The following is a 27,876-nucleotide window of genomic DNA, read 5'->3' on the forward strand; positions in this document are numbered from 1 at the left end:
TTTGTTTTTATCTTCTTTGTTTATCTGTATCTTCTAGTTTTCCAGTAATGAATGAGCATATCTTATGGAAAAACTGGTTTTGGGGTGTGTGTGGGTATCTATGGCCTCTTCCCAGCCCTTGAAAGGCACTGAATGTTCTTTTAGCTGGGAACAAAATCAAAACAAACAGTGAAAGCCTGTGTTTGTCAGGTGAGGGCAACATCCCCCAGGAGAGTAGCCACTTCCCATGAAGCCCATGAAGAGGAGAGCCCAGGGATGCTCTCTCCTGTAGGGTCAGGAGGCCCCCACTGCCTTGGCTGAGAAGCCTTCTGCCTCTTCTGAGAAACAAAGCAAAGGATGTGCTCCCCTCAGCCCTTCCCTCCACCTTAGAAGCTCCGTCCTGAGATAGGGGAGGGGGTGGCTTGATGCCCAATTGGGAGGGTTGCAGAGATTTCATTGGTCGGTGGCCCTCATCCTACACAGCTGAGCAAATAGATTCTCGGAGGGATCTGATGCCAAAGTTGAGAGCTGGCAGCCTGCAGGCTGTGTTTTGTTTAGGCTGCGAAGCATATTTTAAATTTGGAGCCAACACTTAACACTTGGAAGAATTCGAATAAAACTGCAGAAGCTCTGGCAACCTCAGACCAGCCTTCCCAGATGGCAGCAATTGCCTAGAAATGACTAGACTTTCCCATCGGCTGGGCTGGGCTCTCCTGGGTTTGCCACAGGCCCTGTGGCACAATTCATTCATGAGATGACCTACCAGGCCTTGCTGTGCCTGAGTTTGAGACCCCTATTCTCCTGGCCCGCCTGGACCACAGAGCTGGTTAACGGCCAAGTGCGGCTGACACTCAAGTTTTCTGGTTCCCGTGGAAAAGCCCTTTCCACTACTTCACAGAAGTTGCCCATTTGGGTGTTTTGTTTCCCCAGTGCTGCTTCTCTGTGTTGCCCCCCAGTAAATCGGCTTTACTACAGAGAGCTGACATCCTCTCAGAAGGCACCTGGACCACCCCTGTGGCCTTCTAAACCTCTGTGCCTTGATGCACTGAGCCCTGCATCCCTCAGGCAAGTGCCCTCTTCTGATTGAAAGGCTGGAAGTACACGGCTGATGCAAAACACAGTTTGTATTACGTAATAAAAACTCCTGTGGCATGGCGGAAGAAGTGGACCTACATTTCCAGCACCCCCATATCAGCGGAGTTGAGCCCTCTCTCCTTCAGTCTCTGATGCACATCTTTGAGACCATTAAAATCACAGAACATTAGAACAGAAATTGTTCAATCCCAATTTGTCATCTGTAGCTCTCTTCATGGTAACAGGGCACCTCCATGTGCTAAGGGACTCAGTGATCTCAGAAATAAAATCATGCACATTCATTGCATTTATTTATTTATTTACTTGCTCACTTTTACTTACTTACTTACCCACCCTAAGTGAATAGGAACAAAAATGCCATCCAGCTAGCTAGGCCCCAAGAGATGGAAGCAGAGAGCTGATTCTGTATTTCCACCCTTCATTTACTTCACGGTGCGCAGTGACTGGAAACTTACTCTTCCAGCTACCATTCCAGAATTGCAATCCAGACTTTGGCCTTCTTTCAAGAGATGGCAGGATCTGCCATCACTAAGCCCCATTCCGACGTAGTAACAAATAATCAGATGGCGTGAAGTAGCCGCTCCACCTTTATCTGGCAGCGGCTCTCCAATTTGCCACGGACAGCCCAGCCCGGGGCTCCCTCCTCCCCCTGCTTGTCTCACTTACCTGCAGCCAGTTAAGGCTGCAAGCTTTGATACAGTATTTTGCCCCCGATTTAGAGCCACAGAATCTGAGTTTCAGAGAGACGAAGCTCCAAGATTGGAAGCGTGGTCTGGGTCTACGACACTCTGGACCCCAACCAGAGTCAGAGGGGTCTTGTGGCTGATGAGAATAAAATTGAGTCTCTGGTGTGAGGCCACCTCCTATGACTGTAGACAACTGGGCTCCAAGGCCCAGCTCTTACAGCTGGCCCTCTGACCATCCCACCTCCTGGCCACACTCTGGGGAACTGCCTTTGCCGACGTTCTTTTAGCTTTTATGTTGTAAAGCCATCTTTACTTTTCAAAGGGCTTTCTCAGTCATTGCTTCTTTATTCCAGGCAGCTGTGTCACAGGGGCCAAACACACGTGATTTGGAGTCAGAAGACCTGGGATCACATCCTAAGCCCTGTTCTGTATTCGCTCTCTGACCCTGAGCAAGTTACTTCACCCTCTGAGCCTTGGTTTTCCCCTCTATGAAACAGGGGCAGTCATACCCATCTCAAAAGATGGCTTAACCGCTACACTATAGGAGTGTCCTAGAGCATCACAGAGATGCTTTCTGCACAGGATTGTGCTTTGATTCTCTTTGATAGCAATACAGCAAGGAATTAAAGCCAGCCCAAAGGATTTTATCCTTTTTACTTCCTAGCAAGTGCAGTGACCTGCTCTGTCCAGATATTATCCACTCTGCTCCTGTTCTCTGCCTGAAGGTTGGATTTCAAATGACCAGGGCCCACAGCTCATGCACGTCCTTGGTCCACAGCTTGCAGCCAAACCTTTGCCAACATGTGTAACCAACCCCTGTGTGACTGAGGGGCACAGGAGGAGTCCAGAGGAGGGAACATTCTGCCCCCAGCTGTTTTTTAAATTTCTATAGTATACAGCTGTTAAGAATGTGAACTTTGGAGCCCAGCTTCCTGGATTTGAAGCCAAGTTACTGCACTTCTTAAAGCCTAGTTTCTATATGTATACAGTAAGAACAGCCATCATGCTGACCTTATAGGGGTTTTTGAGCATGAAGTGAGTTAACACATATAAAGTGCTTAGAATACTGCTTGGCATGTATTAGACTGAACCATAAAAAATTACTAACATTGAATGGTGTTTGACCTAAAAAACAGTAGTTTCACATGGTCCAACCTAATTGTAAGTACTTAGTAGGTGGTAGCTCTTTTGATTGCTTTCTGCAGGGTGGAGATAGAGCCTCTGGTGATGGATGGATGTTCACAACTTTCTTTTACTTTACTTGCAACTCAGAGGGACAAGCTTTTTCCTTACTAACCTAGAAACTGGAAAGCAAGTAGTCATGCTTTTCTACCCATGGTGGGGCAGACAAGGGATTTGCACGTGGTCTGTGGTCCCCTTCTGTGGGCAGGCATGCAGCCTCCCTGGGCATGGTCTGGTACTTCCTTCACTCAGAAGAAGGGAACGTCGCATACTACTGTAGCGGTCCTAGTCCCATGCTGGCCGTTATAAAGTTGTCTGAGGGGCCCTCACCTGCATGAAAGGCATCTGTCAGATAATGGTGCCTGCGTGCAAGGCGCGTGTGTAAGTCCTCAGCAGCCGCGGGCTCTCTCTCTGGGCAGGAGCTGGAGTGGCTGCTGGAGATCAACCGGCTCACACACCGGCTGCTGTGTAAGCACATGACCCTGGACAGCTTCGATGCCATGTTCCGGGAGGCCAATCACAACGTGTCTGCCCCCTACGGCCGCATCACCCTGCACGTCTTCTGGGAGCTGAACTTCGACTTCCTCCCCAACTACTGCTACAATGGGTCCACCAACCGGTAAGGGAGTCTCTGGGCAAAGCAGAGTGGGGGTGGCGGTAGAAGCAGCCAGCTGTCTCCTCCAGACGAGCCCTCTCAGTGTCATCAGGGCCTGGCTCACGGCCAGCATAGAATAAGTATGTGCCAGAGTCACGGAAGGGTCTGGGAGGAATCCACACACTTAGCAAGATGGACTTCCGGTTCTCTAAAGATTTGGGACTTTCAATCCTCTTGTGCAAAGATCTGCACACTCCAGCCCACAAGGCACCCCTAGTTGCCAGCTCTTTTTGTTCAGCCCGTGAGCTAAGAATGGTATTGATATTTTGAGATGGCTAGGGAAAAAATCCAAAGAATTAGAATTTGGTGACAAGTAGAAATTATTTGAAATTCACGAAGTTTTATTGGAACTCTGCCACCCGTGCTCACTCATTTACGGTTTATGAGCATGTTTACGGGTGCTTCCATGCTACAGCAGAGTTGAGTAGTTGTGACAGAGACCATCTGGCTGGCAAAGCGGAACATATTTCCTATCTGGGCCTTGACAGAAAGAGTTTGCAGCACTCTACTCTTGAGGAAACCAAACTGAGGGTGGAGGGTCCAAGCCCTGGAGAAGGCTGTTTTCAGGCCCACCCTGTTCTCGACTTTCTTGACCACTGTCTGAGCAGCTGCAAGCCCAGAGTCGAGCCTGTGAACCTGGATTACAGTGTTCCCATCTATGAAAAGGAGATAGGAGTTAAACGGGAGTCTGTCAGAAGTACCTGTATAGGCCACCGCCTGAGAAACAGTGTGGTTGCACCTGATCAGGAAGGGCTCCCGCTATATCATGTCCCGTGAAGAATAATATTAGGACCCAGTTAACTGCTGCCCCATCTCTTTTCTTCTACTAGTTTTGTCCGAACTGCCATTCCTTTCACCCAAGAACCGCAAAGAGATAAACCTGCCAACGTCCAGCCTTATTACCTCTATGGGTCCAAGGTGAGTGGTCTTGCCTGTGTCCTACTTCTAAGAGGACTAGTGAGCAAAAGCAGATAGAAGAGTGTTCCCCAAATCAGAAAAGCAAGAAGCACGGCGATACAGAGGCAGCAGTGAAATCCAGGCAGAAACAGCTGCAAGTATATTCATCTTTATTTGTTCACAACTAGCAGGGGTGAGGGTGAGCGCAGACCTGGTGGGGCTGGATTCTGGGCAGGACCAGTCTGAGGGGGACTTTACGAGGCAAGCAGGGAAATAGGTGTGTGGGTCTCCTTGTCTCGGCGTCCCATCTCCTCCTGTTCTCGGTTGATTCATTGCGGTATCATCCTGCGATTCGGGAATTTTGTGCTCCGTGAAGATGAGGGATTTGCAGACAGGAAGCAGTTGGGAAGGTGGAGCTTTGAAGGAAATCCCAGATGGCCGGAGTTAGAGCTGAGAGGTCTCCTCCTGTCTCTTTGCTGCTTTGTTCACAATGCCAGTCCTGACACTAACAAAGCTTCCCAGGTGGTGCCTGTTCTGGACTTTCAGTCCTTTGCCATTCGTTAAACGGACATTCCTTAAGCCCCCACTGTAGGCCAGATGCTGGGCAGGTTCTCCGTGCTGGGGATTTAGCAGAGGTTGAAGCAGACGCATCTCCACCCTCCTCCAGCTCCATTTCCACACCCGGGGTGGGCACTGGGGAACACCCTTCACAAAGTCTTACCATCACTATGACATATGTAGGAGATCGTTTCTTACCCTGCAGGTTTGTGTGGGAGAACACCACAGAAAGGGTGCAATAGCTCAACAACAACAGCAAAAAAGCCAAGATTTTTTTGTGTGTGACGGATGAAAAATGGCCACCTTTGACCCCATTTTCACAAAGTAAGCACAGATGGACTTAGAAGAAGTGACTGGATAAATATAGCATGGTCAGAAAAGGTGCTTCTCTAGGTCGGGGAGCCCTAGATTGGGAAGTGTGAGGAACCAAGATGAGTGCCCTTCACTTGGGCCTGAATGTGGGGCTTAGGAAGTCTTAGGATGATGCTGAGAGAGTACAGGTGTCTTCTCCAGAGCAGCCAGTCTGGTCAAGGCAACTCTCTCAAATCAGGGAACCCTTACAGACAGCACTGTAGACAGTTCACAGTCATGGCATGAATTAACAGTCACTCACAAAGTAACTCCCTTTGCAATACTCTTTCAAACCTTGCTGATTATATCAAGGAGCAAGTCTTATGTTGGTGCTAATATGTCTTTAATACCTTTCCAACGACTGCTTATCTCCCTTTTGATCAGAGATGAGAGAGCAGGTCCTGAGCTCAGAGTCCTTAGTAGGGAATAGTATCCAAGTCAAATTTAGTATTGTTTTGTTTTCATTCTATTTATTATATCTCTTCCCTTCTATTTATAGCAGGACGGTGCTGGTTTTTCATTTGGGGAGTAGCATAAGGCTATGTTTTAAAATAAGTTTAAAAAATGAGTCAATTTAAAGAAAAGGTATTGTTAATAATCGTAAAGATAGTCTGTGGTTTAAAAAAAAGTGAAGATGGGGTACAAAGTGGTGTGCGATTGGCTGAAAGTTAGAAAACACTCCAGAGCAAGGCTTCTCACATCTTTCCAAAATAATGCCCCTCAACAGCAGAGGAGACTGGACGTTTGCCTCAGCTGACTGAAAGCATAACTAAAGAGCCCATCTTCAACTCAAAAATCTCCTGGAAGTTTTGTGTTTTATTTAAGTCATGCAGATTTCACTTTCTATGCCATAATATATTCATGGTTGTTTTAATATTGAAATAATGCTTTTAATTCCTAACTGAGCCCCCCTACCCTAAATGGGCACTCCTAAGAGATGCCGTATTCCTCCCTTTGCACACCAGGGGGTTATATGTTTTCCAGCTAGAGAAGCTTTGTCAAAGGGCATTCATCCAACCAGGTGGTCCATGTGTCAGAGCTCAGACATTTGAGGGGAGGCGAATGGGTAGTCTACAGATGCGTTTTTACCGGAGACCTGCTGCGTGGAGGGCTTTAAGCTACCTGATGTGGGCTGCCTCCCCTCCACCTCTCACTCCCCAAAAGGAGGCAGTGCGGCAGGATGAGCACCGCCCTCCCTCTGCAGGGCACCCACGTCGGGAGCATCCTGTTCGGCCGCTGCGGCCGCTGCGGCTTCTGGTTCCACGTCAGCTCCGGAGTTCTTGCGTGGCACTTCCACCAGGGGGAGCCCCTGCAGGTCTTCCTCCCCCTGGCCCAGACCCGGGGCCTCCTCTGGCCATCTCACCAGGCCATTGGCTTCCTCCATGAGGCCGGCTCTGTAAGACCATCGAGGCTCATGGCAACGGATACACCAGAACTGGAGGCAGATGAAGGCTAACACTGCCGTGAAGCAGGCCAGCAGAATGGCCATCAGCACCCAAAGGGAGATCTGGGGGTCCACCAGGGAACTTCCAGCAGCCAGTGGACTCTTATCCAGGGTGTGGAACATGGTGCAGTAGTGCCTGTAGGGGAAGAGGATCTTCTTGCAGCTGACGCACAGGAAGTAGAGAGTGGAAGGGTTGAGGTGTTGCAGCACCGCGGAGCTGATTGTTCGAGGCACCTTCTCCTCGTGGTGGAAGCTGTAGCGAAGATAGCCAGAGAAGATGCTGTTCCAGTTGGGCCTGTACATAATATGGTAATAGTCCTCCAGGCAGGGCTCCGAGGACGACCAGGAAATGACGGCTCCCGTATAAGAAACGTTCCCAACCTCGATGTTCATCTCGATTCTGAAACCAGAATCAAAGTGCAGAGTGTCATCTCCTCATTTAAGTGTTTATTTATGATAATCATAGCCACCATGCATTGAGCATTCGAGATGGGGACTAATATGGACCCAGATTTACAGACAAAGAGATGGAGGCCAAGAGGTGACAGTACTCAGCTAGGCAGAGCCGAGAAATGGCAGAACCACGGTTCAAATCAGGGCTGTCTCATACCAGAGGTGGGGGCCTTCAGGCCCAAGAGAGATGCACCCACATCCCCCAGCCTCATCCTGCCGTGGCTCAGATTCTTTAAATACAACATTGTTCCCAAACCTTAAAAAAAGAAGGGGAAAAAAGGCAATGAAAGGAAAAAATCAGCACAGCCTCAGAGTCTCCACGTTAGTCACCACGGGTCTGTGACCTCCAGGTCAGGCAGTTGTTTCACTTAAAATTTCCCTCTGGAACTCCTGTTTCTGCCCCAAGTGCTGTGAGCTCATTCATCTAGAACATTCTGGCCACCGTGTTTTTAGCCTCCAAGTGCCGTAGCCAGAGGAGATTTGCGTCGTCACTCAGCGGCAGCTGATTTCTCCCCAAAGCCTCTGCTCATGTTTCGTGCATTCGTTAGCTTTTTTCAAAGCTGAATTACCCAGGAAATGAGTTTCACAGGTCAAGATAATCAGCCCCGAATACCAGCATAACTGCTACTGTTTGATGCCTGCTGGTTCTGTGACTGTTAATGATGGTAATAACCAGCAACAGCGAGCAGTTGCTATGTCACAGGTCACTAGAAGCTCAACATATAAGAATAAATATCCTTTATTCATCACACCCTCAACTAGATTCCCATTCTACAGATGAGCAATCTGAGAGGAGCAATCAGCTAACAAGTACAAGACCCAAAGCCACGTGACCACTGGAGTTACTAAGGCAAGGCTGCCGGGTTTAGTCATAGAATGTTACTGCAAAATGAGGTGCTGGTGCTAAGACAGGGTTGCTCTTTTTCCCGACACGTGAAACGAGCCCTCTTCAGGTCGCCAGCCCTCTCGCTTTGCTAAAAGTGCGCCATCTTCGAGCTTTTTAGTTTCTTTTTAATTCTCTGTGTTTGAGAGAGATTGTTCTCCTCCGCTGAATTTCCCCTGAGCTAAAATTCAGAGACAGCCATAGTCAACCTGTGTATGTTCACGGATAGATCTCACCCAGCTCAGTTCTCTGCCCCTCCTCTCTCACACGAAACGCAGAAGGTTTCATTGCAGATTGCAGTGACAGAGGAAAAAACAGTCGATCAGATTTTAAGCTGAATTGGATGTTAAGCCACACTGACTGCGATTACGAGCTAGCTGCTTTCTCTCCTCCCTGCTTCCCTCCAACCACCTGTGTTCGTGCCCGTGCTCCTAGAGGAAGTGAGCTGCAGGAAGATGCCGAGCAGTGAATGATTTTTCAGGCCTTCTTTTTCTTCTCTATGGATGACAGTGACCTAAATTGCTCAGGAAGGGGAGTTCCTTTCCGTTTGGCTGGAAATTTTCTCCCAGAAAAATGGGGGATGAAAGGGACAAGGCAGGTGTGCTCAGATCCCTCCAGCGAGAGTCTTTGCAGAGGACACTGAGTGTCTGCGCTCCCTCCATGGGTCTCCTTCTCATACACACCTGTCCACCCCGCCACACCCCTATAAATAGGGGCCACAATGAAAAGAGCTTAATTCATTACTTACGATACAGAGGCAATAGCCCTCATAAACCCCCTTCCCTCAGGAGCGATCAGGAATGCTGTTTCTTGTCATGAATCTCTTCTCCTGTTTGCCTCACATCTGTGCTGGCTGTCTTTGCAGACTGAGTTTTCTACAGCAGGCATTTTGAAGAGCTTTCTGTCAAGATGCAGCATTCACAGCTTTTAGGACTAAGTGTCTCCCATTATTTATTTCTCTTCCACTGCTTCTGTTTCTAAATCCCCCTTATTTTTAGCTGTTCGTATTACCACTGCCCGACCCTCCTCCAAGCGGTGTGAAAGGAAAAGCCATTTCCATTTCCAGGAAGAGCCATTTGTGTCCCTTACCTGGTGCTCACGGTGGATCCGGTTAGAATGCAGCCCTCAGAGGCAGAGTGGACCAAAGCTGAAGGATGGTGCCTTCTTCCCTCCTCTGCTCTGGGCTCTCCTTGATGTCTCTCTCACCACTGTCTGAGTAATTCCACTGTCGCCCCCAACGCTCACATTATTCATTTCTTCAGATCAGTATCATTCACCATGGCAACCAGCAGGCATCTGTACGCACGATGTTTCAGGGACCAGTCTGGAAAGGCTTTTGCCCAGTGAGAGGAGCTCTCATTCCTTTGGCCAAAAAAAAAGGCAAACAATCCCCTGCACACTGATCCTCAGAGTGGCACTAATTCTTCAAAGTCTCCTAAATTGTGTCTCTAATAAGCTAGTTATCATTTTCCTCCCCATCTAGACCTTCTTTGGACAATGGTTGCAAATGCAAAGCTGCCGTTCTCTGTTTCCCCACAAGTAAAACAGTAATTACATCCTCATCCCCTCCCACCCCACCCCACTGCCACCCCACCTCCTTACCCACCTCTATACCCTCCTCTTTCTTTATTCTTGCCTCCTGTGGCATTACCTAGTTGTATGCCACTGGTCAAGACACTTTTATTCTCTGGGCCTCAGTTCCATCATCTGTAAGGCTGATCGCTTGGGCTAGATCAGGATGTCAGGTAGAAAACATGAGTGCCACCCCCCTGCCCAGGCCTGAACCCACGTGAGGCTTGCTGAACTGCCAGGACACTCGTACTGAGTTGGTTTGAGCATTCCCCACCTCTACCCCTCACCAAATTCAGGTCCACCCAGAACCTCAGAATGTGACCTTAGTTGGAAGTAGGGATTTTGTGAATTTAATTAGTTAAGGATCTGGAAATGTTATCATCCTGGATTTAGGGGGAGCCCTAAATCCAATGACTGGTGTCTTTTTAAGAGGAAGAAGAGGGAGATTTATATACAGAGAGATGCAAAGGGTAGAAGCCATGTGAAGACAGAAGCAGAGATTGGAGTGATGCTGCCATAAGCCAAGGACTGCCAGGGACCTGCAGGAGCTGGAAGATGCAAGGAAGGATTCTGTCCTAGAGCCTTTGGAGGGAGCGTGGCCCTGCCAGCACCTTGATTTCAGGCCTCCAGAACTGTGAGAGATTCTAATGTTTGAAGCCACCATGTTTGTGGTAATTTGTTACAGCAGCCCTAGCTCCGATGGATTTAGACCTGAATCATATAACACAAATTAGGCATTTTTAAAAGTCATCTTTTTTCTTCTTGGTTCTTGGCCAAAGTATCCAAGTGGACCCATGAAGGTCTCCTTTTGATTCACATCAGTGATAATCAAAAAGTTATAAAGAGTTGCCCGGTGAGTCACAGACCCTCCCCAGGCCAAGGGTCTCTGTGAGGTGTGGGGTCTCGGAATGCCCGGTGTCCCTCAACTAGACACTTGCTCTGTGCTTCCCTCCCGTGGCATTCAGTTTTCCCAGAGGTCTGTCTAGAATCTGCTGTAATGCATGCTAATGGCGACTCCCTGCAGAGCATGAAAGCGTCCTCTCCACAGAAAGGCCAATGCAGTAGTTTGCAGATGCCTTTTGAGAAGGTTATTTTGAGGGGAATAAAAATAACCAGCGTTAGGGGGCCTGTGGAGTGACGAGCTGGAGCTCAAGCCTTTGCCCCTGAAAACAAGAATTTATTTTTAAAGCTCCTGGATGCCATTTTTCACCCTTTTCAGCTTTTTATCTGAGAAGTTGAGACACTTGGAGGATGTGAGGCCTAGAAGTCCTCTTGGTTCACAGATCCTGAGAGAAGGGATGGCTTTCCTCAGGCCGGGTGACTGATTAGTGGCAGAGCCAGGAGTGGAACCCGGGTCCCTGACTCCAAGTCCAGGGCTCATCCTTTTCCTTTAGGCCATCACCATTCCCCAGCAGCCCCCAGAGAAGCCAGTGAGCCCTTGTGGATGAGACGGATCGTCTGGGGACACTTGGCTCAGGAGATCGCACCCCAACCAGGCTCACTGTCTTCACCTTCAGGCAGGACTCCTCTGCAGTCACCTGAGCGGCAGCCCCTTCAGCTGTCAGGCCAGGTGGTCTCTGGTTGGTTTACACCAGTAGTAAATCACTGCCAGAGGAAACCAGCCAAGAGCGGGACCCCTGCTCCCTCCCTGAAGGTGGCAGTGAAGGGACAGTGAGAGAGAGCACACCTTGGTCCCAAAGCTGATTGGCGCCCAGGGGCTGAAGTCCCCAGGCTAGGTTCAAATCCTGACTCTGTGGCCTTGGACAAATTTTCTGACTTTCCTAGGCCTTGGTTAACTCTTCTGTAAAAGGCAAATATCAATACTACCCACCTGATAATGTTGTAGCAGTGAGACGAACGCATCTCTGTAGTGCTGAGCTTAGGAACAGTAGCCATTATTATTAAGAAGAAAATGTCCGTGAGTCGGAGCCATTTCCTGAGTTGGTCATAGCTTCATCCAGAGACTGTAAGGGACAAGGTTTGCACTCTGCATGATGCTTCCTTCCTTTTTTCTCCCCTTAAAACAGCTTTATTTTTTTTAATGTACATGCTCGTTGTACATAAAGAGTATCAGAAAGTTCAAAGACAGCAGTCAAAATCCTATGACTCAGAAATAACCACTGAGAACATTTCAATGCATGAGAAAATGTATTTTCTCATTTTACCCGTGGGGAACTCTTTGAGGTAGGCCGTCTTATCACCATTGTACAAAGGGAGAAACTGAGGCTCAGAGGGGTAACTTGACCAGTATCACAAAGTTAGGCTGTGGCAGAGCAGGGCCCTACGCTGAGGTCTGTCGGTCCAGAGCCCAAGCTCCTAGCCAGCTTCCTTGATGCACTGCCGTTCTGCTGGGTCGACCTTCAGTCATAGGTGGTCAGCAGTAGCTCTTTGCCTTGTGGTTGACTTGTCAGAGAGCTAGAGGCAGGACTTCGCAATTTGGTGGATTCCAGGGTGATAGGAACAGGCGAGGAATTAAAAGACCTCAGAGGAAACACCCAGCCACCCGAAGGTAGCCAGCAGAAGCAGGGAAAACATCAGCTACCTTTGGAGAAATTCAGTCAGCAAGTGTTTCCTCTTCTGGAGTTTGGAGTCCAAGTACCCCTGCCTAAGAGCTCTGTCACTTAGGGTTAGGGGTAATATTAAATGTAAAAAGCCTTTAGCAACTGGTCTAGTAACTGAAATTAGTATATGAGTGGAAACTTTAAAAATATCTCTAAGTAATTAACTTGTAGAGAGTCTATCATAAAACAGCCTTGCAAGTGATGTAGATTGTGGCACAAATCATTCCTTAAATTATACCAATAACTTCCCAATAATGTTTTGGTCTTTAGAGATTGTAGGTTTGGTCTTTTGTTTAGTGTCATCATCGGTATCTAAACATTGCCCTAGTGTGAGCCTTGATTCGACCTCAGAGGAATTCATCATACACACCAGGACTTCCCTGGTGTCCAGTGGTTAAGACTCTGCGCTTCCAATGCAAGGGGCACGGGTTCAATCCCCGGTCAGGGAACTAAGATCCCACACGTCTCACGGCGCGGCCAGAAACACACACACACACACACACACACACACACACACACACACACACACACACACACACACTGTTTCGCCTTTAAAAAAATGTGCATCTGTGTCACACATTAATAATATGCTCCAATTCCTGAATCAGGATTATTTCTTGAGATCTCATAAAGGTATCTATTTTGTGCAGGATGGATTTAACCAAGCTTGATTTTAAGTGAGACATCCTAAACAGGGTACATAATTAGTTTCTAAAGGCAGACATTGATTGTAGCCTGAGTCAGCTAGCAGGATTGGTTCAGTATAAGAGATTTGTAGCAAGTTTCCAATGTCTCAAGTCATGTCGCATTCCTGTTTTTCTTTGCCAAACCTCAGAAAATGCCCCGGCTCCCATATTCCCACATTTTCTCAGTAGGGCCCAGCCTCCTATTGAGCCAGCAGGTCAGATGGGTGCCCTGCGTGGGTGTGTGTGCATGTACTTTCCAGCATGTGTATGTGTTTCCTCCTGCATGGGTGTGGTGTGTTTTTGGCGGGGGGAGTTGGGGAATAAGGGGAGCTTGCTCACTTAGAAGGAGGATTTGAATTCTGCTCATTTCATGCTGGTCCTTCCTGAGCTTGGGCCATCAACTGAGGCCTGAACGGTCCAGACCAGAATCCAAGACTGATGGAGGAATGTCAACAAGAGGCCTCCTATGTGCATTGAGCGGGTCTGTAAGGGGGGTTTTTTTTAAAGCCCTGTGTGTGATACAGCAATTCCACAATTCTTCTTCTCTGCCTAGAACTGGGGAGAGCTGCTGAACAGTTTCCACCTACCCAAATATATTTTTATTTGTGCTTGCCAGGAAGTGCTAAGGGAGACTTATATTAGAAACTCCTTGGGTGGGAGTGCGGGTTAAGAAGACCGCTGAGAAGGATGAGTGCCCAGAGGACCACACTGGAGCTTGCACCTCAGAGGGCAGTTAATAACACATCTATTCCAACCCTCTATCCCAGGCAGGGCTCCCTTCTAACACCCCTATGTCATGTGTCTCCGTCCTTACCCAGCACAGTCTATTGTTGGACAGCTCCTATTTTTATAAAGTTCTAAATATTGAGCAAAATCTGCATTTTTGGGTATGTTCCGTCAGCTGGTCTCAGCTCTGTCCTCTATCACATCACTGTGTAGGATATACCGTGTTGTATGAAATTGTACCCCACAGATGTACTCTCCACATTCAGAGAATCATGACTATAGCCAAAGCTGCTGGGGGAAATTTGACCAGGAAAATTGACTGTATTTTCATAGTCTTTACTTACCAAATTACCAAAACGAAGGAATATGAAGGGCTGTCATTTCAGTGGGTGCTTCCAGCATGCCAGGCACCATGCTAAGTGCCGTATGTATGTCATCTCATTTAAACCTCCAACAACCCTACAGGAGTTGGTGTTATTATCTTTACTTAGGGAAGACCAACGCTAAGAGAGTTTAAGTAATTTGCTCGAGATCATCTAGCTAGTAAATTGATGGAACTGGAATTTGAAATCAGGTGTGCCCACCCCAGTAAATAACTCTGGACTCGGACAAAGCAAGAAAATAAGTCAGAGAATCATACAGGGGGAAGAAAGTAGCTGATTGCTTTTTGTTCCCTCCAGGGATATCCATTGAAAGCTCCCTGCTGCTCAAAATTTCCTTTCACAGGGTATTTGAAAGAAAACAGAACATGCCCAGAGCTTTACTGGGTTCAGAGGAGAGGCTGCAGCACCTGGTGTGGGTGGGGAGTGAGGAGGCAGCTCTCTTGGGGGGTGAGTCCATGAGGGGCCCCTTGGGCTGTGAGCACAGCCCAGTCATCCTTCTCACATGCCTATGCAGGCTTAAGCTGCAGTCCTCTTTGGGAAGAAACTCAAATCATGTTTTTTAATCTTTGAAAGCAAATGTTGGGAAGTAAATTAGGCTATGATATAGCCCAGTGGGCTTTTTAATTTACTTTTGTTCTTGAGGTATAATCATAAGCAATAAAATGCACTGTCCTAGTTCAGGCTGCTATAACAAGAATACAGTAACTAGGTGGCTTAAACAGCAATGGTTTCTCGCAGTTCTAGAGGGTGGGAAGTCCAGGATCGAGGTGCCAGCAGATCCATTGTCTGTTGAGAGCCTACTTCCTGGTTTGCAGACAGCCTTCTTATCGTATCCCACGCGATGGAGAAAAGAGACGTAGAGCTCTCTCATGTGTCTTCCTACAAGGGCACTAATCCCATTGATGAGTACTCCACCCCCATGACTTAATTACCTCCCAAAGGTCCCACCTCCTAATACCATCACAATAGGGGTTAAGATTTCAACATAAGAATTTGGGAGGGACACAACCATTCAGTCAATAACATGCACAGATCTTAAGTATACATATACTTTCATGAATTTTGAAAAATGTATACATGTGTGTAGTCAAGAACCCAGTCAACATGTAGGGCATTTCCATCATCTAGAAAGTTCTCTCATGCTCCTTTCTGGTCACTCTCTTTCCCCCACCAGAGGTAAGCCATGGTGTATCTGGTGTTTGTTTTATACCCACCTCATCCTTGGAGAGGAAACAGGAGACTACAGAGTGGGCCTTTGATTACAGGGCCAGAACTAAGATGCACTCACTTGGGAGGTTGAGCACCTTGTACCATGTGTGCGCTAGCACCACCTCACTCACCTCTCCCTGGTCCCAGCCCTCTTTGGCAGGGTGGCCTGTTACAGAGACAGTGAAATGGTTTGCTCCATACACAGAAAATTACATGGGCTGGCCCCATGGTTGACTAAATCAAACTCAACAATTCATATACTCCAGGATTTGCTGACCATCAACTCAGTGAACATCATGCTTTTAATCAGTTATATTTTCCCTCCTTACATAAACCACTGCTGCCCCATACCATTTAGAAATCTTTAGTAACTACCTGCAAGGTATCCCTCCCCCAGGCTCAGGCAAAGTTTTGCTGTGACGGCACACCAGTGTTGAGTGCAGAACGCTGCTTTCTCACATTCCAAGCCTCCCCATATATAGGCATTAGCTTACCAAGAGAACTGTTATTCAACCTGCTGGATGAGTGGGTGTTCTGATTCCTCACGAATTCTTGTTATTAGTGGGCACTCTAATTGTGTTCCTCGTGTATCCTCATTATTCAAGGGTACTATAATTGTGATGCTTGTTTTGTAAAGTTCAGAATAATTTGTGTATAGTAAAACGTACTTAAGGCAAAACCTAGACTGAACATAATTAAATCTTCCCTTGATGGCTCCAGAGTTGAGAATCTTGCAGAACTCCAAAAGCATCATTACAGTTCCTATTTGATTCATGTAGGATTTCTAATTAGCCAGCTTATAGAGAATTTCAGCTAATAGAATATCAGATGTGGTCTTTCCATATTTGCATGTTCTGTGTACAAGATTTTTACAATTCCCGATAGGAAAACTATACTCAGAACTAAGGTTAGAAGTGAAGTTTTTTCCTAAAAAAAAAAAAAAGGTTATGGTTTACATAATAATTCAGCTTCCAAAGTTCACCATTGTAGGTAGAGGTTAAGAAAATGGCCTTTAGAATCACACCCACCTGGGTTCAGATCAGGGTTCAGTTACCTATGAACTGTGTGACCTTGCGTAAGCTACTTACCACCCTGAGCCTCAGTTCCCTCATCTGTGAAACAGGGCCAAGAATTGTTTGGATCACGGATCACATACATTGGTTGTGTGGATTAAATGAAAATGCACTCGGAGGGCATCATGAAGCCTGGCATGAGGTGCTCCATAAGTGGCAGCATTTCAAAACAAAGTCAATGATAACCTTAGTGTATCACCAGCTAGGTGAGACCAATTCAGAGCCCTTTATTTTGGCCCTGTATTCTCAGACAGAAAGATCTTAAAGAGATCCCACTAATTCAGCGATGGCGTCTCATGGGGTCCAGAGGACCATGAAGGTGGACCCCAACCAGCACCCAATCAGAGCAGCTCTGCTTCTGTCTGTTTCATGTACTTGTTTCTGTGGCATCTTTGTTTTTTAATTGCTAATCGAAAAGCTACAGAACCACTGTTGTAATCCAACCCCCTTATTTCACAGGTGAAGAAACTGAGGCTCAAAAAGCCAACGTGATTTTCCCATGCACTCAGCAGAGGTCTCCTGCCTCCCAGGCCTCTTGGTTCCCAAGACGCCTCCCTGTGATAGATGGAGGCGCCTCAGAGTAGAAAGAAGGCAATGTTGAATCAGCTGTTGAGTTCTCACATGGTCTTTCCAGCCAGTTCCTAGTACTGAAAATGCCTCCCTAGAGAAAAGAAATCATTTGTTTTACCCTCATCTCATGGCTCAATTGTGAAAGTCCTGGTTTGTGTGTAGACAGTTGTGGGTAGCATGAGTCCTATTAAAAACATATTTACCTGGAGGCCCTTTCTCCTCTTGTTAGGGAACTGCTGCCCCATCTGATGACCTTCGCTCGATCCTGTGGTCACTGACCACCATTCTCTATGAGCAGCTTGCAAAATGTATTTATTCATAGGGGTCCCCAGTGAGAGAACAAGGATATCAAGTTTCTATCCTTTGTATGATTGAAACACCTCCTGCCAGGACTCACAGAATGTCCATTCAGTTCTCCGCCACTGACTTGGCCACATCCTCTGTTTTCCAGCCTCTCAACATTGCCTACAGCCACATCTACAGCTCCTATAGGAACTTCGTGGGACCCCCTCATTTCAAGACCATCTGCAGACTCCTGGGTTACCAGGGCATCGCTGTGGTCATGGAGGAACTGCTGAAGATTGTCAAGAGCTTGGTAAGGAAGGGGGCCTGGGACGGGCCAGTAGGGTTGAGAGGAATGAGGCTTGCTTTCACTTTTTACCTGGCCTGGAAAATCAAGTCACAGGCTCTTCAGCTCTGTCTGTAGGAATCACCCAGGGAATCCTTTGCCCTTATCCCCTGATTCCTCTTACCTATCACTCTGTAACATTTCAGTGCATCTTCTGACCTGTGGCTTTGACTCTCCTTTTCTGATGCTGAACTCACTCCTAGTACTTACTAACTGAACTCAGCAATCTTGATTTTGACTTTAAGGCCTACTAATGACTGCTCATACCCATCTCCTGTGCTGCATTATCTAATTTGAGCATGACAAATCCATGACACATGTGCTACCATTTTCCCTCCCATGCCCATGGCAGACATCTCTAATAAATCAACACGCTTCTCCCTCTTGGAATTTCTTGATGACTGGTGCTACCAATACTCTACTGGCTTCGAGGGAATTCCATGGACCTTTGCCACCATTCTATGTCCACCCCAAGTATGGCCATCTGAACCTTCATTTAATTCCCCAGGACACTGCTGCAGCAAGGCTGAAACATTTCAACAAATTTTCTTAAAATTTTGAGATGACAAAAGAGAAATAGATTCATGCATATCCATGTCAGGAATAGCAAACAGGATTCACCTCTTAACTCCAGTCCTCTGGTAGCAGCTGTATATAACCAGGGGTTGTTCCAGGTTGTGAAGCTAAATTTAAGAAGGAAGATGTGGTAATTGATTAAAGATGTCTGCCTGGGACACAGGAGGGATGAATGTGCCATGAATTTTCCACGCTTAAATTAGATATTGTCTCAGTCTTCATAGCTCCCTGGCCCCATTTCATTTTAGATCTTAGTTTGGATCTCACGTAAGTACTCCAACCCCAGGAGGGACCCCATGCCTAGAAATTGCCCTCCTTGAAGTCTGTAAGCCCAAGGTAACACTGAGAGCATTCCCTTTCCTGTCTTACAAAGGCCCATGTTTCCTTACAAAGGGCAAGGGGGCTGCCCCCCACCTTTAGGAGACAGCCTGCCTCTCAGGGAGCAGTGCCGTACTATCTTAGGCAGCTCGGGCTGCTGTGACAAATATACCATTTGGCTTCACTGACAAATGTTTATTGCCCACAGTTCTGGAGGTTGGAAGTCCAAGATCACAGTGGCAACATGTGAGGACCGTCCTCCTACTTCACAGCCAGCTGGCTTCTCCTGTGTCCTCACATGGCAGAGCGAGAGAGATGTCTCTCTCTCCCCTCTCTTCTTATAAGGGCATTAATCCCATCATGGGGGCTCCACCCTCGTGACCTAATTTCTTCCCAAAGGCCCCATCTCCAAATACCATCACACTGGGGATTAGGGTTTCAACATATGAATTTGGGGGGAATACAAATATTCAGTCCACAGCACTTACCCACGGGTCTCAACAGAACCTCCATATGCCCCAGTAGCCCAGCGTTCAGCCCCAAGATACACATATGCAGCAGCGGTGGATTATATTTCACTCATCTTGTACCCTTCCTTTGTCAGCTCCAAGGGACCATTCTCCAATATGTGAAAACACTGATCGAGGTCATGCCCAAGATATGCCGCCTGCCCCGGCATGAGTACGGCTCCCCAGGTTGGTGACCAGGAGAACCAGGGGAGGGGTGTGGTGATAGGAAAATAGTCCAGACCCATCCCACTGTGGAAGGAGAGTCTGGCCATCTACCTTGAAGTATTTGCTTCTCTAACACGGCAGCAAGCTGTCAGAGCACTGGGTTTGTACCCTACCTCTGCCACTAAATCACCTTGGACCATTTTTAATCGCCCTGAGTGATAGTATCATCTTCCATCAGTGAAAGTAATTGATGCCCACTGGGCCTGCTTCACAGCACTGCCCAGAAGCTGGAAGAGGTCCACAGGTGAGAGAACAGTTAAATCATGAACAGCGAGGTATAGCTGTAAAGGTCTTCCTTAGCTCAGCACGTCTACATTCCTTCCTCCATGTGTCTATTTGAAAGAGGCCGGTGCCCCAGGTGTGGCATAAAGTGACATTTCTAAGGTAAGTCAGGAAATAGGAGTTTTTGGCACTCAACCTCTGGGCAGAGAAATAAGTCTTTCCTTTCCTAATAGTGAAGGCACATGGACTGAATTTAGGGCCTGAGGGGTGGGGAAAGGTGGAGACTATAAGTTTGGCACCAGGGGTTTTTTTTCTGAATACCAAGATGTCCGTCACTGGGTCAGTGTGAATCAGAGTAGGAAAGGGCTGGGGCCGAAAGCTCTAGTTTTCGTTCCTAGCTGCGCCACTTAGCTGTGTGAGTGTGGACGTGCCACTTACCCTCTCTGAGCCTCATTTGAAAATGGGGGTAGTTGTGCCGAGTCCGTGGTATCGTTACGAGTATTACATGAGATCCTGCAGGGAGTGATTAGCACGAACCTCCAGCTGACCACCCCCCTGCATCTCCCAGGGATCCTGGAGTTCTTCCACCACCAGCTGAAGGACATCATCGAGTACGCAGAGCTCAAAACCGACGTGTTCCAGAGCCTGAGGGAGGTGGGAAACGCCATCCTGTTCTGCCTGCTTATCGAGCAAGCTCTGGTGAGTCCTGAACCCCGAGGGATTGGCACGTCTCCAGGCTGGAAGGGACCCCCCCCACCCCAACCTCAACAGATGCCCGAGGCCCCTCTAGCGCACCCCGCCCAGGAGCCCTGCAGCTTAGTTCTGTGCTCTTCCAGGGCGGGCACACGCTCCTCTCCATTCCATTCAGACCACTCCGACCATTCGGACACTGGGGAGAAGCAGGCCCTGGAGTCAGACAGGCCTGGGTTCCATCCCAGACCCCCTCCGCTAGCGGCAGGGCCTCAGCGGTCCATCGGAGCCTGGGTTTTCCATTCACTCCCTAGACACATGGTAACTCCTGGCTGCCACAGTCTGGGCACTGCACTGGGGGATGCAGCGGTAGCCGGGCCCCGCCCCGTGTCCTGGATGGTGGAGGGCAGACCTGCACTGAACGAGTGTTTACACAGAAACAGTGTGTTTACTGTCCCAGCAAGTGCTGCGAGGGATGAGTGCCAGGTCCGGTCCGATGGGAACCTAAAACCTGGTGTGGTCTTGAGGGTGAGGGAGGACTTCTCTGAGGAGATGACCAGGAATTGGCCTGGTGGAGAACTAGAGACAGCTGTTTCAGGCTAAGGGAAGGGCCTGTAGTGTTGTCTCCTTTTGTTGTGATGGAAGACAGTGATTCTACCCTGCAGCGCAGTTTAAAGGCTGAAAGGAGATAAGGCATGTAAAGTGAGTACAGTAAGAACCAACTAATTGGTTGGAGTTATCCTCATGGGCAAAAGCACGAGTGCCTGTGCTTCCACCTCTCGGGACCACACACAACCAGCGCTCTCTTTTCCACCGGGCCAGCCCTCATGGCTTATTCACAGAGGCTGCGTTCTCCACACACTCCCAGCGCTCTCCGCTTTGCTCTGGTCCCGTGAGGCGTCCACAGGTGGGCCCAGCCCTCCAGGTGCGGGGTGACTGGTACAGCCGGCGCAGTGGAAGGTAATGCAGAGGGGTGTTGCGTGATCTTCAGGACGTGGCAGGAGCATCTTTCAGCGTCCATTCCTGCCTTCCTCTGTCTGCACACACATTCAGCAAAAGGGTATTGAGAGCCTGCTCGTTGCCAGGTGCAGTCCTAAGTGGTGCGTAAGTGGCCATGAATAAGAGAGACAAATTATTACCGTTTTTATTCTGGAGAGGGAGGCGACTGAAGCAGTAAACAACCAGAGACATGAATGCAGATGGTACGTGCTGTGAAAGAATAAACAGAGAAACAGGACAGATAGAGAGTCACGGGTGCCAGGAAGGCTGTGTTGTTTTTGGAGAGGATGGAGCTTGAGGTCTTTCAGAAATGGAGAGAACCCTGGAGTGAGCTGCAGTGAAGAGGTGATGTCGCCCAGGTGGGGGCTGAGGTGGGAGAGGTGGGTGGCCTCAGTCCTGGGCCGCGTGGGCCCCGCGGGAAACCTTAGGATGCTGTGAGATGGAGAGTGGGGGTCTGATTTACTTTTGTAAAGGCCCTTTACCTGTTGGGAGAAGAAGCAGCTGGAAGGTGAGTGAAGGGCAAGGCTGTTTGTAATTGTTCAGTCCAGGGCTCGTCTTGGAGGCAGGAGGCACAGGGAGAAGGGCAGGAAAGGGAAGGAATTTGGAAGGAGGTGGAACAAAGGTAGAGAGAGGTGGGAAGGAAGCAGTAAGAGCAAGATCTCAGAATAAGAGCCCAAGAGGGTTCCTGCCTCGAACCGAGAGAGCTGCGGCGAGCCAGCTCAGGGCACACCTCGGCATCCCCATCTCTGCAGCCAGGGATGTGGACCAGCTGCTCTCTCAGACCCTTCCCACCTGACGGTCTCTGAAACACAGCCTGATTTGCTCTTCTTCTGTGGGGAATAATAGCCTCTCTGTGCCCCTTTAGATGGACTCTCGAGACAGCTAAGTGTTCCTCTTCGCGCTAACAGGTTTTTAACGTGGTTCAGTGGGCCTGGTTGCTATGGCAACGTAGCCGTCAGAAGTCACAGGGATAAGATACATAGGCGAAACCGCTCAAGGCCACGGGAAGAGGAGCACCAGGAGACGTGGAGGTGGGGGAGGGCGGGTCCCTGAGGCCTCAGTTCCTAGTGTCTCTCGTCAGCGCCGCCTTTCATGAGGAGCATCAGTTAGCTTCCCCTGTGTAGACCCCAAGAGGCAGACTGTGGATGAGGCTACAAGGAAAGGAAAATTCTGTCTCAGGCATCCCTGCCTGGGTGGTCAGTTGCGTATACCGCGGAGGACAACAGGACACTCACATCAAAGACCTTCAGAGCTGGGAGAGACTCCAACAGTATATGTGTCCCAACCCCCTCTATGCATAAGTGAGGAAGTGGAGAACCAGAGAGGGCACAACTTGCCTGAGGTCACACAGCACATCAGCAGCAGAGGTGAAGGAACAAAAGCGAAGGTTTCTGGTACTGATCCCAGTCCTTGGGGGGATGGGGGTGGGGAGGGGACATAGAGAGAATCAGGGCTCCCCGAAGCTGTGCGCTCTGCTTTCTACTTAGACATCTGGGGAAATTCCCAAGCTAAGACAGTGCTTTCCGAGATTAGAATGAGGCAGGAGCTTTTTAATTTATGGAGCTGGAATTAAATATTCAAATGACATGTTGATTGTTCTCATTAAATAGGAGGACTAATAAAAAAACGAAAGGAAGAGGGGAGGGAGGGAGGAAGGAGATACTCTTAATATATGTCTGTAGAGGAAGGGCGATTTAAACTGGAACATCTGTGCTCTGGAGGACTGTGTAACAGTCAAAAAGAATAAAATATGAAAGTGCCTTGGCACATACAACATAGAAAATGGTGAAAGACATAATATTGAGTGGAAAAAAAGTGAGTTCCAACACAAGATGCACATTATGATGCCATAAAGTAAAATAAACAAAATAAAGCTCACAAAATAACCCTGCATTGGAAAAAAAATCTAGGAAAATCATCCCAAATAATTCAGTCATTTTTCTCTAGGTATCAGAGAGGGAGCTAGGATTAGAGGTCAACAGGGACTTTTGCCTTATCTGGAATGTCAACTTTTTTACAAGGGAAATAAATTCATGGTTATCATTGAACTAAAAATTAATTTAAAAAATACGAGTAGTATATCATAGTTTCAGAAAAACTGGAAGGACTCTGAAAAGTACAAAGTAAGAAGCCTTTTGCCCACGCGTGTTGTCTTTTTCTAATGTTTGCAGGGTTCTGTCCTGTTGTGGGTTCCATATCAGTATATATGCTATAAATACCTTCTCTTACTCTGTGGCTTGCCCTTTTTTTTTTTTAACAGATTATTAATATATCATTGATTTCTGGATGGAGAGAATATAAATTGAAAAGATTGATTGTCTGGACAAAGATGTATTTTCTTCTTTAAGTTCGGTGCTTATAAAAAATTCAGGGTGCAATATCAGTACCGAAAAACATGTATATACCTATGGGATGGGTTGTTTGTTTACTTGGTGTTTTTAATGAAGGTCTAACAGGCGTACAGTAATACAGTTGACCCTTGAACAACATGGGGGTTAGAGGTGCCTACCCTCTGCATAGCCGAAAGTCTGTGTGTAACTTTACAGTCGGCCCTCCATATCTGCCATTCCATATCCCTGGTTCCAATGTGCAGATTCAACCAGCCACGGGTCTTGTAGTACTGCAGTGTTTACTATTGAAAAATATCCATGAATAAGTGGACCCACACAGTTCAAACCCATGTGTTCAAGGGTCAACTGCGTATGGGGTATGCAGTTTTCTCACTGCATAGACTAGTTGAATCATCCACTTTACTGTGGATGGATGTTTGGATTGTTTACAGCTTGATACCATTATGAGTAAAGATACTATGAATGTTCTTATACATTTCTTTTGGTGGATGTACGCTCTCATTTTTGTTGGGTAAATACCTAGTAGTGGAATGGCTGGATCGATGTGTAGACATATGTTTAGCTTCAGTAGATACTACCAAACAGCTCTACGAGGTGTTTGTACCAGTATATACTCCCGTTCAGCAATGCATGAGAGTGTTTTTTCTTCACATCCTGATGACCGGTTGGATTTGTCTTGTCTTTTCAGTCGTCATAGCCGTTCTGGTGGATATGTTGTGATATCTCACTCTGGTTTTGATTTCCCTGATGACTAATGATGCTGAGCTTCTTTCCGTATGGCATTCCCATTTGGACAGCCTCTCTTGTGAAATGTTGTTCAATATTTTTGCCTATTTATTACTGAGTTATCTTTTCCTTATTGATTGGTAGACATGATTTATATATTATAGATACATATATTACAAATATATTTCTGTGGCATGTCTTCTGACGAGCAGAAGTTCTTAAGGTTTATTGTATTTACCTTTTCTTTTTTCCTGTATGATTGATGCTCTTGTGACTTGTTCAAACAAGTGTCCCCTACTCTTAAGTCATGAAGATATGTTATCTTGTAAGAGTTTTAGAGTTCAGCCTTTCCAGGCGTAACAGACCTTTAAGTCTATTATTCACCTGGAATTGATGTTTGTGTTGAGTGAGAGGTAGAAATTCAATTTCATTTCTTTCCAAGTTGTCTCCACACGACTGATTGAAAAGCCCTGTTTCTCCCCACTGTGCACAGTGGTAGTGCTGTGTCTGTCATTTATCAAGTGTCCACAAAGGGCCGGTCATGGCAGGCTTTTAATAGATACTTGTTGAATCGAATCTGAAATGGACCATATTTGTTAGATATCTATTTATAAGGCCGTTGTGTTTTTAAAGGAAACTGTTCCTAATGACTAGAATTTCCTCTAGTATCTTTTACCCTGAGAAATCATAAGGGAAATATTCCACAATCACCAAGTTTTTGTTCAAATTTTGTGTGGTTTTCAAGCCATCAGCGCATTGTTTGTTATGCCAGCACACACCAGGAGAGGGCCCTATTCGTTCATGGGAGCAAGGGAGGGCCTGAGTCCCTGCGGAGACGGCCCTTCCGTCTGCAGGGCCTCCCACGCAGGAGTTGAGAATGTTCCCTGCTTTTGGGCCTGTTGTTTATTTATTTTCTCCTCCTTATAGCAGAGTGAGCCATGGTTATAGTGGTCGGTCATGAGAGCATGACTTATCTTTACAGGACGTGAGGACAGTTCAGGCCCAAACTCACAGAACTGAACGCTGGTCAGATGTGGGAGAGCTGTCAGAGGCCATCCAGGGCGGGTGTCTCTACATCAGCACCACTGACATTTGGGGCCAGGTACTCCGTAGTGGTGGGGCATGTCCTGCGCGTGGCAAGGTGCTGAACAGCATCTCTGGGCTCTGCCCCATGGATACCAGTAGTACCTCCCCAGTTATGATAACCAAAAATGTCTCCAGATACTGCCTAATATTCCTTTGGAGGACAAAACCTCCCCCGTTGAGTACCACTGATCTGGTGCAATCCCAGTTCCACATTTAGCAGATAGGAAACTGAGTCCCGGAGAGGGAGATAACCTTTTCAGAGCTACAGCTACTCAGCTAGTGCAGGAGTTGAGACAAGAACCCAAGATCCTCACGATTCACATACTCAGGGCCAGAGAGCTGCTCTCCTGAGCTTTGCAGATTGCTCTGTTGGCTTTTGTTTCTATTTTTGTTTCAGTTCCAGCTCCATGTCTGACCCCTCTATCTCCTGCTTCCACTTTATAGTCCCTTTTCTTTCATTTTGCTTTTCTTATTGCATCAGTGAAATAAATTCGTGGCTAGAAAACAGAGAGGTGCAGAAAGAAGAAAACAAAAAGCACAGTGCCGCACCAAGATAACCACTGTTCACATTCCAGTGTGTTTACGTGCCAACATATTAATTTTCCACGTATACATACATATGTGTGTGTGTGTGTGTTTTACTTTGTTTAGCTGGAAAAGTAACAGTCACCAAGCTGAGAAGAGTGATTACCTCTGTGGGGTCTGAGGGAGGCAGGGAGGGACAGGGGTTAGGAATCTTCTACCTTTACTCTGCACTCTAAATTATTGTTTGAATTTAGTGCAGTAAGCCTTTATTGCTTTTTTTTTCCCTTAAGAGGAAATACTCCCACGCTTAACAAATGTTCACACTCCCTGACGCATGGGAAGTTAAAGCAAAAGCCCACCCTCTACCACCCACCTCAGACTCTCACTCCATATTCCACCTATACTTGATCCAGGGTTATTTTGCTCCTCACCCTGAGAAAAGATGCCCCCAGTTACACAGAACACGAATTCTGTCCCCACACCCAGGCACCATCAAGTGGCTCCCCTCGGCCTGACTGTATGAGTGGTTCCTCCAGCCCAAACCCAGAACCCAGTGTTTTTCTCAATTGGAAACGAGCCAGGATTGGTGGGAAGGAGGCATCTTGACTCCCAGTAATACCTTTCCTTTCCGTGGCTTTACAGTTTTTAAATATATTTACATCCTTTCAGACCTGTCATAATCTGGGAAACACACCTGTGAGGTACATCAGCACATCAGATTCCTGGCAAAAATGGTCTGTCGGTAAGAGTCTTTGGTTCTTCAGACATGACTGAGACCCCCAACAGGCCAGGCAGTGTGTGGGACTCCGGGGCTCACCGATCACTGGACACCGTCACTTCCCGGACGGTACTGTTCACCGTCTACACCCTCTGTCTTTCAATATGGAGGGCTAGCCCTCCGGGGCTTGGGCAGGATGATCTCAGGGCCTTTAACTATTTACTTACTAAAAAAACAGGAAATAAATTCAGCCCTCCTGTTTATTAACACAGCGCTCGACAGTGACAGCCGTCTAGAGTTGGTCAAATAAATACGTGCTAGTTGAGGTGTTTGCTCAGATTTTACTAATGAAAGTGTGTGGTCAAAAAAGTTTGGAGAGTGACGAGCCTATTTCAGAACAACCGAGTGAAAAGTGGCATCAAACAAGCGCTGATCTGTGGAACATAGAGGAGGGGTGGGGGGTGATAGGAAAGATTTCCCAGGTGAGGGTCCTTTTTGCATCCTCAGCCCCAAATACGGAGCTCATTAATTATAGTCTCAATGAATGGGGGCAGGAACGTGTCATCTCCGTCCTAGATGATGAGTAGAGAGAGACATGCCTGTTGGTCCTCTAAAATCTTCAAGATACCGCCATTCAATGGGCGACAGAGGCGGTCAGTCACCTTCGTCCAAAGCCACCTCTGTCCTTGGAATATGCTATGCTGATGTCATTAACCTTGGCGGTAGTTGCCACAAAATCAGAGCCTTGGTTGCTCACTTCTGTATTGATGACTTTTCTATGACGAGACCCCAGTGGATAGAATGCCTCGAAGCCGAGGGTTCGGGGGTCGTTTGGTACAGTTTGCTCTACTAAGTGTTACAGATCTTCACACACCCAGGAGGTAGTGTAATGGTCTCATTAAAATCACTCAAACTCCTAAAATATCCTGATGTCTGAGCCCCATCCCACTCCAAGGAAAACAAAATTTTCGCCAGTGGGGCCCTGGCTGAAATGCCTAAAAGCTCCACATTTGATTGTAATGTGCAGCCAGGGTGGAGAGCCCCTGTTCTAGAAGGCGTCTTCTGAACTAGTATTGCCAAAGCTTAGTCGTTGACGTGTTGTCGTCACAATTCTTGCCATACCTGCAGACCACTGGTCCTATTTGTATTTAAAGTAACTTTTTACCTTAAACTTATTTTAAAAGGAAACTTCGTATCACTTCCATTTTTAAAAAAAAAAGTATTCTCTTGCTGTCATTAGAAAGCAACCAGAATAATAAATTCCATCAAAACAAAACATGATGATATAGTTCCTGTTGCTGTGTGCCTAGGCCCTGAGCTTGAGGCCTGCACTCTCTCTC

General features: G+C 47.3%; 2 protein-coding genes across 7 annotated transcripts in view; one reads left to right on the forward strand and one right to left on the reverse strand.

Moving 5' to 3' along the window:
• The window catches only part of CYFIP2 (cytoplasmic FMR1 interacting protein 2), a 128,538-nt gene that overhangs the window by 70,831 nt on the left and 29,831 nt on the right, over positions 1-27,876 (forward strand). For all 6 annotated transcript variants that reach the window (XM_082379054.1, XM_082379056.1, XM_082379059.1 and 3 more), the window contains 5 exons: positions 3,362-3,561; positions 4,428-4,515; positions 17,415-17,558; positions 19,090-19,180; positions 20,010-20,140. In XM_082379054.1, the coding sequence (XP_082235180.1) occupies positions 3,362-3,561; positions 4,428-4,515; positions 17,415-17,558; positions 19,090-19,180; positions 20,010-20,140 (654 nt within the window). The remainder of the gene's footprint in view (positions 1-3,361; positions 3,562-4,427; positions 4,516-17,414; positions 17,559-19,089; positions 19,181-20,009; positions 20,141-27,876) is intronic.
• Positions 4,651-12,794, reverse strand: FNDC9 (fibronectin type III domain containing 9). Its single transcript, XM_082379164.1, has 2 exons — positions 9,273-12,794; positions 4,651-7,247 (listed from the first exon to the last, which is right to left on the reverse strand). Exon 2 carries the CDS (start codon positions 7,238-7,240, stop codon positions 6,554-6,556), a length of 687 nt encoding a protein of 228 aa, XP_082235290.1. The 5' UTR covers positions 7,241-7,247; positions 9,273-12,794; the 3' UTR covers positions 4,651-6,553.

Source organism: Balaenoptera borealis (assembly GCF_965194805.1).
Source record: "Balaenoptera borealis genome assembly, chromosome: 2".
NCBI classification, from domain to species: domain Eukaryota; kingdom Metazoa; phylum Chordata; class Mammalia; order Artiodactyla; family Balaenopteridae; genus Balaenoptera; species Balaenoptera borealis.